The 14,793-nt window shown below is 38.4% G+C and overlaps 2 protein-coding genes and 1 pseudogene across 2 annotated transcripts in view; 2 read left to right on the forward strand and 1 right to left on the reverse strand.

The window, feature by feature from the left end:
* The first annotated feature begins 1,646 nt into the window (after positions 1-1,646).
* LOC107526610 (large ribosomal subunit protein uL15 pseudogene) lies at positions 1,647-2,184 on the forward strand (annotated as a pseudogene).
* A 3,488-nt stretch (positions 2,185-5,672) lies between these two features.
* Positions 5,673-10,617, reverse strand: MED21 (mediator complex subunit 21). The gene is made up of 4 exons (XM_016199116.2): positions 10,555-10,617; positions 7,356-7,470; positions 6,690-6,790; positions 5,673-6,149 (listed from the first exon to the last, which is right to left on the reverse strand). The coding sequence occupies exons 1-4, from the start codon at positions 10,594-10,596 to the stop codon at positions 5,973-5,975; spliced, it is 435 nt and encodes a 144-aa protein (XP_016054602.1). The 5' UTR covers positions 10,597-10,617; the 3' UTR covers positions 5,673-5,972.
* Positions 10,618-11,191: 574 nt separating this feature from the next.
* The window catches only part of TM7SF3 (transmembrane 7 superfamily member 3), a 32,680-nt gene continuing 29,078 nt past the window's right edge, over positions 11,192-14,793 (forward strand). The window contains exons 1-2 of the mRNA XM_087814748.1: positions 11,192-11,293; positions 14,207-14,328. Of these exons, the coding sequence (XP_087670874.1) occupies positions 14,271-14,328 (58 nt within the window). The 5' untranslated portion in view covers positions 11,192-11,293; positions 14,207-14,270. The remainder of the gene's footprint in view (positions 11,294-14,206; positions 14,329-14,793) is intronic.

The following is a 14,793-nucleotide window of genomic DNA, read 5'->3' on the forward strand; positions in this document are numbered from 1 at the left end:
TTTCTCCAGGTCCATCCATACTGTCCCAAAGGGTATGCTGTTTTGGTTGAAGTATGTGAAGAAAATCTGGATATGCAGTTTAAACAGGGAGGAGAATTTTAGTAACCTTTTCAGATAATTGTGGATATTCTTTGATATTGCATTAATATTCAACAAGTGGCAGTTTATAAAAGATTAGTTGCAATGCCAAATCAAAAATCATTATTAGTGAACCTTCTTACTATATTAAAACCCATTTCATTTGAATGGATTCTTTACCTTTGAATTATTTTGAAACATCAAACATTGGTCACTTTGGGAAAAAATGGTTTGCTGAGCTATTTGGATCTTCTATATGTTGACCTGTTTCATTAAACAATATTTTAAAAATCTCAATTGTTAATACCATCCATGATCTCATTACAAAGATATCAGAAAAGCCTTTAAATATTGGGAAGCTATCAAGCTCCATGTGGAAGGTACATGTTTTCCAAAATTACAATTTTCACTTGAAATCAAATTTTCTCTCTTTTGGCAACAAATATTGTCATTTGTGTTCCTTAAAGTGACAGGATTACTTGTTTCACTTTGGGACAATACCTCTTAATTTACCTAAATCTAAATAACTTAGTTTATCACTCAGTTTTAGTAAATGATATTCCTCGAAAAGAGCAGCTAGTTCAGCTTACAACTCAAAAAAATTGTCTAAGTTCTTTTTCCTAAATATAACCATCACACACGGATATGCAGCAGAAGTGCTGTATGCATATTCCATAGTTTGTCATACAGAATAATAAAAAGATGTGTGCAAGGGTCAAGACTTAATAAAATTAATTTTTACTGCTTCATCGAGGGCATCTTTAAGTGAAATTGTTTGTTTTTGTGTTTTCCTGTGCACATATGACAGTAAAGAGTATAATAACTAGTTTGGATGCAATGCCTTGATTTAGGTTAAGGATCCAGCAGTTTCAACATTGCTTTTGCCTCATTAGTAAAAATGCCAACACAGTGAAAACGGCAAGTAATGTCTTAGCTGTAATTAGGAAAATAGTTTTGATACCACAGGCCCAGGGTTCCATGGGCCACACTAAGAACTGGTCTCTAGAGTACATTAATACCTGGATTAACATGCACCACTTTCTAGTTTTTTTTTTCATTAGGAGGCGGACTGCCCAAGATAAATATTTTGATTAAATGTTGCCTTTGAGATAACCTGATATTTAATTAAATATATGGGTTGCTTTGTCATCATGTAGGCCCAGGATCCTCAAACTTTTTCATTAGATACTCCATCCAAATTTGAGATGATATCCCTGAAGTAAATATATATTTATTTCTTTATAAACTACATACTTAGTGCTATATATTTTATACACTATAAGTCATGCCTACAAAGATAGACATTTTGAAAGAATAAGATAGAAATTAAACAATATTCTTAAATGTTTTATTTTACTATAAAACATTCCTTTACCTTCACCAAAAAAATTTTAGTGGTAGAAATGTAGTTGAGTATGCTTTGATTTTATAAAACTTTATTTGGTACCATGGGATAAAGTGATATGAAGTTCTGGTTACAAGTTTAGTTTATTTCAATATTTATGATATTAATGGTTCTCACAGCTAAAAAAATTCCTGCATTTAGTTCTTTGGTCTCAGCTGCCAACATGCCATCCAGACTGAGAAAGTCCTGGAAACTTTGGGGCCACGTGAGCCATGGCCACAGGTGCATCAACAAGCACAGGAAGCACCCCAGAGGCCAAGATAATGCTGGTAGCACAAATCATCACAGGATCAACTTTGACAAACATCACCCAGGTTACTGTGGGAAAGTTGGTACGAGGCATTAACACTTAAAGAGGAACCAGTGGTTCAGCCCAGCTGTCAACCTTGATCAACTGTGGACCTTTGGTCCCTGAGCAAACATGGGTAAATGCCAAAAGCAAAACAAAAAACCAAGACTAGTGCTGCTCCGATCATTGATGAGGTGTGATGGGGCTACAACAAAGCTCTGGGGACTTTGAGAAAGCTCCCAAAGCAGTCTGCATCGTGAAGGCCAAATTCTTCAGCAGAAGAGCTGCAGAGAAGATGGTGAGTGTTGGGGGGGGGGGACGACAGTGTTCTGGTAGCTTGAAGCCACATGGAGGGAATTTCATTAAACGCTCACAAGAGCTTTTCAAAAAAAAAAAGGAATTATGGATTTAATTGAAGAGTTAGCAGCATATAAAATCAGAGTATTAATTTTTCAGCCCATCCACCAATTATAATTTTTTTAAAAATTTAAGTAGCAAATGTCAGTCTTCCCAGATATCAACAAACTGTTCTTGCAGTTTTTGCATTTTCACATTTTAAACAAATGGGTTCAAAACTAACTTTTTAGATTTAAAAATAGGACAGTTCCTAAAAATATTTTAAGTGTTTTAATGGAAGAGTTTTAAAGCTGACATACATCATTTTGGGGAACAAAATCCCGTAATGATGGAAATATGTCCAAACATTTGTCAAGACACCTGACATTGGAGGTGTGTCTTTCAAAATGCAGATACATATTTTCTCATTCGTTATGTTGCCTTTCCCTTGAAATGAAAAATGCGTTTTTATGTGTTTATTTTTTTCATATTTCCACACAATCTCTTAAGAGAACTATTTTGCAGATTCTTTAAAAACTTAAGTACACACCTATCATATGATCCAGTCATTTTACTCCTAGATGTTTACTCAAGAGAAATGAAAGTATATGCGCACATAAACCCTGGTACATAAATGTTCATAGCAGTTTCATTTGTGTTGGACAAACATGTAAAACAATCTAGAAACGCCCATACAATTAATAAGGGGTAGTCCTCAGGCAGGGTAGCACATGAGCCTACACTATGAATTATTTACTACACTGCCTTCCCATGTAGGGCTGCCCTTTAGGGAGGAAGTAGCAGAGTTCTGATGTGTGGCTTATCTAGCACACACAGACGCGCACGAATGTGCCCATAGAAGATAACTTACCATCGAGAGAAAGTGCTCACTTCCTTTGTGGCTGATTTAGTACTTAATGACCTATGATGAACCTAAAAGTCTTATACCATGAAGTTGTGTCACTGTGCTTTTGCTTTCAGATGAAAATAAAAATATGGTCATCACATTCAAGTTACTAGCTCCAGGACGACACTAGTTCAAATCAGAATACTACTACCTTTAAGTGGACTCCAGGGTAATCTTAACTGGTGGCTACTGCCACCAAGCTAGGTAATCCCCAGGTACCCATCTGAGTCACGAAACATCTATCCAACCACTGCCTAAATAGAACCAAAGTTCAGGGTCAAACTGCCCTCTTGTGGTGAAACATTGATACCTGTTTGGTCTCAGAAGCTCCTACCTGCAACACCAGTGCCTTAAAGGAGCTTTCCCACCACTACCGCAGGCCTTCCTTGGGCAACCAGAAAAACACACACAATACAATGACAACCCTAAACAGGCAGGGGCAAGGGTGAGCAGCAGGGACACAGCAGCAAGCAGTTCATCTTTCGATATTCTACTTACTGTTGGAAGTTTTCAGAAAGAATACAAGGGACAGTGTGGGTCAGTCCTGTGGAGGAAGACTGAACAGCCTCTTCCTCTTTAAAACAACAAATCAGAGCCCAACCATGGTAAATATACCATCCTCTATGCTCTAAGGAAGGAAGGGAAAAACAGCTACCTACTGAATATTCCAATTTAAGATATGGTAAAGAAAAAAATGGGCACCTAGGGATTGATCAAAATACAAAGTGATATATAAAGATCAAACTGCCATGCATTCCTGGGATTAAACAGACTTATTGTGATGTATTCAATTTTTTAATACCTACTGGCTTTAACCTAATATTTTTGCATGTTCATGACATTGGTTATAATTTTTATTTTTGTACTGTCTGTCCAATTTTGGTAATGAGCTTTATCTATTTTGTGCAAAATTGCAATTTTTTTCCTGAATGTTTATTAAGACTACTAAAACTGTCTAGGCTTGGCGCTTCATTTGGTGGAAAGAGTTTTGACTATTGATTGAATTTCTTTGCAGGTTGAAGGACCATGATTTACATATTTTCTTGAGCCTTTTTGCTACTTCTAGGACTATATCCTGTCACCAAAATCTTCAAATATTGGCAAGAAGTTCATCAAATTTCCTCTTAGTATTTTAAAATCAATGCGTATGACATTTTCTTTAATTCTCCATATTACTTACGCCATCTTTTATCCTTGATCAAGCTTGTCTAAGTGGTCAATTTTATTACTCACTTTGAATCCCCCAACTTAGGGCTTTCCTAATTCTTTCATGGTATGGTTTTCTTAATTTCTTCTGTTAGCTTTATTATTTCTTTCCTTCTTTCTTTCAATATAAACAATAAAATACTTGCATTTTCTGCTAAATGCTGTCTTAGTGCAATGCCAGAAGTTTCTATATATAGTTTTTCATTACGTTCTGAATTATATCCTTTATGATTTCCCTTTGATTCCTGAGTTATTTGTCTCTAAAGTGTTTGTTTTTGTTGTTTTTTGCTACTCCTCACCGGAGGATATTTTTTCCATTGACTTGTTTTGTTTGAGGGTGGAAGGGAGGGAAAAGGAAAGAGAGAAACATTGATGTGAGAAATGTATCAATTGTTGCCTCCCATGTGCCAGTGTTTAAAAAATAAAATGCAATGCATTTTAAGTGCTATCAGAGAGAATAAGCCAAACATTTAAAATATCTATTCATACATATAACATTTAATGTAATTTTTAAAAGCAATGATTTTATAAATTTTATTATAGGTGTTAAAAGTGCCTTTTGGTATTTTTTAAGAACTGAGGAAGAGTTGGTTATGATGGGAATAACAGACAGGATCTCTGATTATTGTTCCTGCTCCTTAAGCTCTGGATAAGTAATGGATTGCAGGAAATGTAGCTCAGGATATCCTGAAAAATTGTAGCCTCTGGAGAAAGAACCAGTTACAAGGTGGAACACATTTTAACTCCAGCTTTCTATGGACATAATCATTAGACTCAAGGAGATCCAAGAGCTGGATGAGTAAACACACTTGATAATGCTGACACAAAAGTTTGCAGTAACAAACTAAGGTGCAATAGAGAAAATCATGCTGAAGTAACTGATGGAGTGGAAGGATGTTCTGGTTAGATTACAATGCAGCAATAAAGGTTGAGAATTTACCAGGATCAGAAAACAGAACCTTCAGGTAAGTAAAAAGAATGAGAAGGAATCGATGACTCAGGAAACATACTTCACTGGTGAAGTTAAGGGGAAGAATAAAAAGAAGTAAAAAGTTATAGGAAAAAATTAGTTCAGAATGAAGACAAATTCTCACAATAGCATGGAAATTCCATAGACAGAGAGGAGGATTTCTTAGTAGAAACAAGTATGGAGATAAACTAGAATAGGTATGGGGTTCTGGAAAAAGGAAAATATCCATAAAAGAGACCTAATCTCTTGTCCAGTCACACTAATTCTCTTTGTTTCTTAAAAGCCACAGGGTTTCAAAAACTTTCCTTGCTCAAGCTCCAAGGTTCTACAATGTGACCTCTAAAGAGGCAGAAAGGACACCAACCTAAATAGAAATGTTCCGTATCTCTGCACTTACCTCTCCTCTGGCTTGAGGGATGTTTTTATTTGTAAAAATACTTGTAGAAATATGATAAAAATAAAGATAGAAATTATGTCACAATGGAGTTTTATAATACACTTGTTTAATTAAATAATCATCGTCGATGCAATAGCTGCCTCAATTTCATTCAGATAATAAAAAATGATGGTATAATGATAGTTTAAAGCTTGTTCAATCACAATTTTACAAGCTAATTTATCAAGGGTGAAAATAGAAGACTATTAAAAATAGCTAAAAAGATAACATGTTATAGTGCTTAATGTTTCTCTAACTGTTGGTAAGGCTTACATCGAAATCTGATGCAGAATTCTTAATGGCATTGAAACAGTTCTTTTCTCAGCCACATGGTAGATATGGGCACTATGAGTCCGGGAGAGATTGGCTGTGGGTACCACTTCTTGTCTTCAGCTGTGACTGCGCAATATCAGCAAGTGCACTTTGTATCTTTTCGAGAAGCATGTCCCCTCGATAAACAACATCCTCCAGACATGTAGCAGCTTCGTGGTTTTCTTCTTCTAGCTTATACAAGCTAGCAGCCTTTATAAGACACAAATTTAAAAATCTTTTGAGAAATTAAAAATGAAGATTAAGAAGGACTGAGAAGGAAAGAAACTGCAGAAGTATTTACTTTTATATCTGGATGACTATGCAACCATTGTAATAGAGTTTTCAGTGGCACAAGTTCTAAAATCGGGGAACTATTAAAAGTTTTCCTTGTATGAATTATTTAAAATGATGAATTTTTAATTAGAGCTCTCTCAATGTCTATATGTGACTCCCTTCCACACTGCTTTCAGACACCACTATTCTACTCCACATCCAGAATGCCATCCTCCTCTCATTCTTGGCTAGGTAAAGAGCCAAACTGAGAAAAATAGGAAGTCCTTATTTCTCAAAATTGGACAGCTATATATACATATTCTGTGCAGTCTTTAAAAGACTATACTAATTCACAATGAATGAAACTCTCACTTTAAAATTTAATCTTAAACTTTAACTATTTTAACAAATAGTATTAAATCCTTTAAGTCAAAATTCCCTACTAGCAAAGTACTACTTAAAGGAAGAGATTTTTACCTGTAAAGCAGCTGTAGATTCTTCACTTGGCAAGGAATCTATCAAAACATCAATGTCTTTTGCTGTTCGTGCAATCAGTGCTGCAAAAAGCTGGGCATATTCTGGATAAAGATACTACTAATTTAGGATATTAAAGAAGCTCAAGGTTTCAGAAACAGAAATTAAACATTAACTTAATGAAGCCAGAAAACTTTATATAACTTGTTCTATACTAGACTTCTAATGACTAAAGTGTAATTTTAACACATCCACCCTGTTAAGTGTTTGAGAATTACCCTTAATATTAACTCAAATTAAGAGCTAACCATAATATATATCCCTTATTAGGACAATATGGTGGTCACTTGGATAACAAAATCTGTAAATGGGATGCCTGCCTTATTAAGATCCCAGAAGTAAAATTCAGTTAAGTTCATACAAATCTTCCTCTAAAGGAGTGACAATCTGTTATTTGACATAAACAGAATTATGATACGTTACTATATGGCATGTTATGTCAAATTGACTATAACAAACTAATTTCCTTTATGACCAAGCTTGCAGTAAAATTCTCAAACAACATTTTTAGAAAGCCACAAATAGGCTACATTTCTCAATAAATCTAATTTTAAAAGATTACAAGTAATATGAGAGTCAAACTAAGAGAAGCCAAAGAAATCTACTTACCTTCTGTAGGATTAGCCGGCTGATCTTTGTTAATTGCTGTCTGAATATTACTAAAAGAGGCAGGAGGACCACACTGCTGCAACACTCCAATGGCATTACAAAACTGATCTGCAAGCTTGAGGCCAAGGGGAACATGCCAAAGTTAGAAAGGATTTATCAAATGTAAGGATTTTATTGGTAATGCAACAATAAGTTTCTATAATAATGCTCTCTCAGCAAGGGAATAAAACAGAAACAAGTAATTTTGGATAAAATTAGCCAGTTATTAACAGCGATGAAATGTTTTAACCATTCAAAGAAATTACGTTTGGTAGCAATCTACTTGAAACAGTTGAAAAGAAATACAAAATTTTTCTTTTCTTCACAAGGCAATGGAATGATAAAAGAAATACATGCCAGTACTTGTTGCAAGCACAAGTAAGGACTTTTTTGGGGCAGCAGTAGGAAAAAGCAAATCTGACCAGCAAATATCTAAGTATAGCTCCAGGATAAATAAAATGGTATGTGTAACGCATGTATGAAGTATTGATCCATTGTCTGAGACCAGCGTAGTGACATCTCTAAGGAAGTAGTGGGTAAAGATAGCACCTAAGTATTTAGAAATGTTTTTCTTTATAACTCGAGTTTGTAAACTCTTGGTGCTCTAAAAGTATTCCTTAAGCAGTTCTGAAGATTTAGAATACTAGTTCTTTACCAGCTCCAAACTCTTTGCCTCCCCCTCAACTTCTATCGATAGCCCTGACCTCTCAAATCTCAATTCCTTATTTTCAATCAGTGAATAATCATTCCCACTAAATTTCTCTCTGCCTTTATTTGAATGACAGAGCTCAAAGTCAACTGTTTCCTTTAACATCTAATTTGTACTGAGGTTCTCCTAGTAAACCAGTATATCACTCTTAACTTTCTTTTCATTTTCAATCCTGTTAATACTACAAATCTTTCCCTTTCCTTCTATCATCACTGCAGCTGTGTTAGTTCAATCAATTACCTCACATCAGAATTGTTACAAGAGCCTCCTTATTGTTTTCTAACTCACTGTTATTTTACCCTGTTCAAACATTTTGAGCTCACCCAGTATGGTTTTCAAGATAAATCTCCAATTCTTCAGGCTTTTTCAAAGCTTTCAATAATCTAAGTCAACTCCAGTTACTCATTTTCTACTGCTCCTTCATATATACCTGACTAGTGATAAATTAATTCCTGACTACACTGCTTTTGCTCACATTTTGCAAATGTATGGAGCAGTAGTAGTGTTCAGAAGCGGTACAGATGTGGACTCTAATTCTGGTACTAGAAACTTGGATTTTTGATTTTTTATTTTTTTAAATTGGGAACATTCTCACATTACAGCATTGTTAGGAGGAGCAGAGAAAACACAAAAAATATACAACACAATGGCTATTTGCTCTGTGCTTCAAAAGCTCTCAAGATCTATTTACTTAACAAATATCTATAGAAAATAAACTATATGACATGCACTGTATATGTATAAACATTACAGAGATACAGCAGACTAGACAGTTTCTGCACTTAAAGAGTTCTCTGAGGGTAAATGTCATTTTGGTGGGATTATGAATAAAATTATAAAAATAATATGCTTAACATTTTTGATAAAAATATATAGCTACATAAAGCTCATTATTAAAAACAAAAAATAGTATTTCATTAATTTTACAAATAATTACAATTCAGATAAATTCTTAGGAAGAGTCCCTCTATTTTAGTTATCACTCTATATTCCAATTTTAGCAGTTACAGCGGAAAATCTTGATTCATTATAACTAACCACATAATACTTTTGCATTATTTAAATGTGTCTTGAATATATGACATCTTCCTAATCAGACTGTAAACTCAAGGAGTGTCTCTCTGTAAACAGGACAGTGGTTATATACACAGTAGGCACACAATACTGGTAAACCTAGAGGTTTCTCTCCAAAATCCAACAATCAGCATGCCTACCCTGGAGTTAGGGCCATCTTCACTTTGTTTTTACTCTCCTCCTGGCTACAAGATAGGTATGAATATGCAACATATCCCTAAAATAACATTTCTATCCAGTAGCATCATTATGATTGGATTTTGTAAAACCTCAAAGGAGTATCTTCCTGAGGGAGGTCGGCTGGCAGCCCAGGAAAGTCACCACCTGGTAGAGTTTATCTTGGTAAATTCATCAACATTTAGGAGCTGGTCCTCTCAGCATTAAAAGGTCTTATTTTATACACACGCCGAGTAGATCCGTTTCTCACAAGTAGATTCACACTCTTCAAGGGTACAAAAGCTGATGTGACAAGAATGTCAACTTTTTAGCATCCACTGTGAAAAAACTGGCAAGGGACCAGGTACTTAGATTTTCCAGTCAACATATTCTCTATAGACATCTTACCTGGGACGTCAAATCATAAATGGAATGACAATGAGAAATAGAACTCCCAATAGAAAACTACTTAACTCTTAATGGTATTAAGTACACGAATCCTGTGGTTTGCATATACTTTCCACTTAGGCGTAAAGGGAACAATAATCAAAAGGATCAAGGTGGGGGGCTACTTACAAGATATGAAGTAGACTTTGGAGGAGATATTAAAGAAGACTTAAATAAATGGAAATATACGGGCATTAGAAAATTCACTACCATTAAGATGTCAGTCTTCCCCAAATGGATTTATGCTGGGGAGTGGCCAAGAGATGGATCCTTGGGTGTATCGGTACCAAGTAAGATGAAACAAAACTTCTCACCTCGCCATCACTCCCGCCCCAACGTGAACGTTTCGGCGAATACTCTAGGCTAACACCCAATGACAAACACCCAGCCATCAAGCGCATCCGCGGGTTCAAATGGGGGAGGTGGGGGGATGGCTTCTGCTGCTTCTCCCCTCTTCCCAAACGAGAACAACTCCTACCAGCATCGCCGACAAAACTGTTCCCAGAGAACAGCACCGGGCGGTTTAAGAGTCCGGGTAGAGAGACCCCCCGCTGCCCAGCGGGAAGAAGCTGCTCGCGCTCCCTGCCGCAGCTCCGCACCGCGGCGCCACCGGCCTCCAGCCTCCCAGAGGCAGCGACGCCTGCCCCCGCTCCGGCCGCTTTTTGCTGAAGCCCCGTTTCAGTCCGCCCCCCACTTCCGGGTTTCGTGGGCTCGAACCCCTTCTCCGCCCCGGCTTTACCTAGAAAAGGGGAAGACAGAGGTGAAATTGCTCACCGAGTTCACCGCGTCCTGCAGCTGCGTGAGCCGGTCCGCCATGTTTCTCCCATCAGCGAAAAGACGCTACAGCGGCTGCTCGTACCCGATTGGGCCGCTCAGGGATGCGTCACGACCAATCACAGGGCTGTGTTCTTGGAGGGGGTGGAGTCGAGCACAAAGTCACGCCCCGCGATGAGAGGGAAGGGCTTCCCTGAGGCTCACGCCGTGCAGACCAGCTCCCCCTGGGAAGAACCTCCGCGGGGGCTGTTTTCAATAACTTGGGGAGTGTCTGGGGTCCGCTCACGTTGGGGGCTAATATACTGTACTGCTTAACAGCCTTCTAGGTAGTAACCCCTTTAGGGAGATTGTTAAATTCTGCGGTTTTTAAACGTCAATTTTCCCTACCCTCCCATGTTTTCATTTTTAAACATCTACGAATTTACTATAGGTTGCTTTTTCTTTCTAGGTGGAACACGAAAGGAATGTTACCGGAAAGGGAACCTGGCCCGGAAGGGGTCTGCCTAGGGCCAGCCAGTAGTGTGTGGCTTCTTGACTTTGTGTAGGAAAAATTTCACAGCGTGAATCCAGGTGAATTTTAGAGGACGGTTATTAAAGCTGGGGACAGTGAGCCTGGCCAGTGCGGGTCGGTGGTTGAGCGTGAAGCTATGAGCCGGGAGGGCCTTGTTGCATTCTGGGCCAGGGCACTGCCCAGCAGCAGGCTGTCCCCAGCCGGGGACCTGCAGGAGGCAGCCAATGGGTGAGTCTCATCATTGATGTTTCTCTTTCTCTCTCTCCCTCCCTCCCTCTCTCTCTCCCCCTCTCACTCTCCCTTCCTCTCTCTGAAATCAATTACAACATATTAATAAAAATTCAAAAAGCTGGGGACAGTGAAACAAGAAAGGGCTGGGGAAATGAGCCTAGGCTGGTCTTACTGGAGGGTCTCAGTAGAATATGCATCAGCTTTACGCTGAGATACCAAAATGAGATTTATTCCTTAACTTCATCTGTCCTTGGGTGTGGTTTGCAAATGGCATTGATTGGATTTCTGCTCTCTCCCAGACCTGGGTAATTTAAGCTATTTACTTGGTTGGGAAGAAGTGCAAACCTTTTATATTTTGGTGTCCCTGGTTTAACGAAGATAGGGTTTACTAGGTGGCTGCAAACTGCTTGGCACCTAGATTTTCTAGAAGGCTACAAGCTGCTGTTTATCTGTCTCGGTTTCCCTATTCTGCTTGTCCTTACTGGCCTGTCTCATATACTCAGCAAGCAACTCAAGAATACTTGGCAGTCACGATACAGATTTTATCCTCAACAAATACAAATTTAAAATCACCAGGCAATCAGGAAGGGTTGGGTTAGGATGCCTCCTCTGTTGTTTTTGGGTGCGGAGAGGGCCTTATCCAAGTGGAGACTGGGCGCTTGCTTTAATTCTGAGTGTGGGTGTGCTGGGAAGCCGACTGAAGCAATTAAGTACTAAACTGTATTGCCTGTGTTAGAATACAGAGAAGGAGGGTTTCCGTAGGCAAAGATGAGAAGAGCTTTTGGAGTTAAGAAGTAAGATGCGAGTGTAGGCAACCAAAAACCTGTTTGTTTGACAGTGAGGAAAATCAGTGTGAGGGTTAGTGGAGAGGAGCTTGGAGGTTTACAGTATGTAGTTGTAAGCAAGATTCCTGGAAAATAAGTGACATGCATAGGAAGGACAGGTTCACATTTTACAAAGATAAATTGTGCAATTTAGACTTAGAGTTGGGATCTATTGAGAGTTTAAGCGTGAAGAGTGATAGTATAAATATGGTATTAAAGAAAGCCTGGAGATAGTGGAAAAGAAAACTGTCAGGAATCAGCCAATGACTGGTTTGTGAACTGGAAACAGACTCACATATTCTCTTTCTTGGGCTGATTAGCCCTGATTATCCTCCTGGGATGGGGGAAAGTGAGGAAAACTGTCCATGGAGAATTTAGCTTGTTGGATTTATCCCAGCCCTAACTGGAAAGTTCCACTTCTGCTTCACCTCCACTCCCATTCCCAAATAATATGCATACCTGTTGGGACCTAATTCAGAACCTCTGGTGAGGCACCTGCCCCCATAATGGAATTAATGAGACATAACTCCAATTTGTTTTATCTGTAATTTGGAGTAATTGGTGACATTCTCCTCCTACACTGAATTGAGAGTGTACTTTATTGAGTGCCTGCCATGTGCCAGGAAGTATGTTGGCTGCTAGGTTTGCAAAGACAAATAAGTCAGCGATTCTAGGAGGGTTTTGCAGTTATCCAAGAATAAGTTTTGCCTAGACTAGGTGTTGATCCTAATAAGAAAAGAAAGGCTATTTTTAAAAAAAATGTTTTTATTGATTTCAGAGAGAGGGAGGGAGAGGGAAAGATAGAAACATCAATGATGGGAAGAATCATTGATCACTGCCTCCTGCACGCCCCCTACTGGGGATCAAGCCCACAGTGCGGGCATGTGCTGTGACCTGGAATGGAACCGTGATCTCCAGGTTCATGGATCCATGGTCAACCGAGGAGCCTCATTGGCCAGGCAAGAAAGGCTGTTTTTGAAGGAAAAACTTAACATGGATTGGTGACCGGTTGGACACAGAGAAATGAATAAGAAAACCCACTAAAGGAGAATACTAAGTTTTGCAATGTGATTGAAAAGAACTGGGTGCCTGGGGTAGAAGAGCCACTTCAAGACAACTCATACTACCATGCAGCTTTTGTTCTGTTTTTCACTGTCTCCCTTCCAGGTTTTCAGTAGCTCCACAGAGACCTCAGGTTCATGTCCAGCCATGTCTGACTGGTTTTCAAGTTCACTGTCATCTTGGCTGAAATACTAAAAATAAGCACTAGCTTATTATTTGCTTTACTTACTTAGACTCCTTGCAATTCCCTAAACATGCTCTGCACACTTTGTTGATCGGTCACTCAGTGTTCAGCCTTTATTTTCAATATCTCCTTTATAAAACTTTCCCCCAAACTCTAGTTAATTGCTCCCAAACTTTACCACAACTGTTCCTTATACATCTATTATTTCACTCAACATACTGAGGTATAATTATTCATATATTACTCTAACTCATCCAGCACCATAAGATACTTGGGGGCAAGGTAACATATTTTAACACATTGTATGCGGGAAACGTGTTTATATGTTTTACGTTGACTGGTAGTAGAGTGCGCGATAAAAACTACCCGCAAACAATGTGTTAATTGGTTCCATTTTTCCAATACCTAGCACCAAGCTTTTAGCCTGGCACACAGAAACCACTGAATGGCATATTTATGGACTGAATGAATTTCCCAGCATAATGATTTCCATGTAGTAATTCCTAAACATTTATTGAATTTAATAAAAGCAGTCAAAGTAATGTAAGTTGCTACCCACAAGACAAACGTGAGTTTAAAAATACAGAGGGAAGGTGACAGAGTGGGCAAGTTTCACAGAAGTCTTTTCTTGCCTTTCCTCTGGATCTCTGCTGTCATCTCCATCCAAGGTGTCTTGAATTTCCCTCCCTCCCTCCCTCCCTCCCTCCCTCCCTCCCTCCTCCCTCCCAACCTCCCTCCCTTCCTCCCTCCCTCTCTTCTTAAGCAGACTTTAAGGCTCTAGTTATATATATCTTGGATTGCGGAATCGTCTGAGTTTTTGTGTTTCCTTTCAATTCATAGGAATAAAACACTCATCTGCAAAGCTGCTGAGCCCATTTGTTTAGATCTCTGCTGAAACTCCTATATGAGCAAGAGACCTCAGGCAATCATCCTCCACGCTGTCACAATATTTCAGAGCCAAGGTAATGAGAAACTCTTACTATTATTGACATACCTGTCACCAGCTGTCCTCTGCAGGCATAGGGAACTGCAATGCAAAGGTATGGAGGGGAGAGAATGAGGTTAGTTCAGGGACCTGAAATTGATTCAGTGTGGCCAGCATAGATGAGGGGGAGTTTAGTTGCAGCAAGAACCTGGACAGATGGACAGGAGCTATATCATGAAAGCATTATGTGTCATACTCAGGAAAATGGACTGCTATCCTGAATGCTTTTATAAGAAAACCTTTAAAACTATACATATCTTCTCAAAAATTATATTTTCTTATTTAAGAGCAACACATGTTCAAAGTAAATTTACAAAGAGCAGACACGTGCAAAGAAAAAATCATTCTTAATCCAATCACCTTTATAATTTTTAACATTTTGATACATTTTTAACCTTTCTATGAATATAAACATGAATGCATATTAAAGAGAAATCAAATA

Source organism: Miniopterus natalensis, chromosome 2 (assembly GCF_054644295.1).
Source record: "Miniopterus natalensis isolate mMinNat1 chromosome 2, mMinNat1.hap1, whole genome shotgun sequence".
NCBI classification, from domain to species: Eukaryota; Metazoa; Chordata; class Mammalia; order Chiroptera; family Miniopteridae; genus Miniopterus; species Miniopterus natalensis.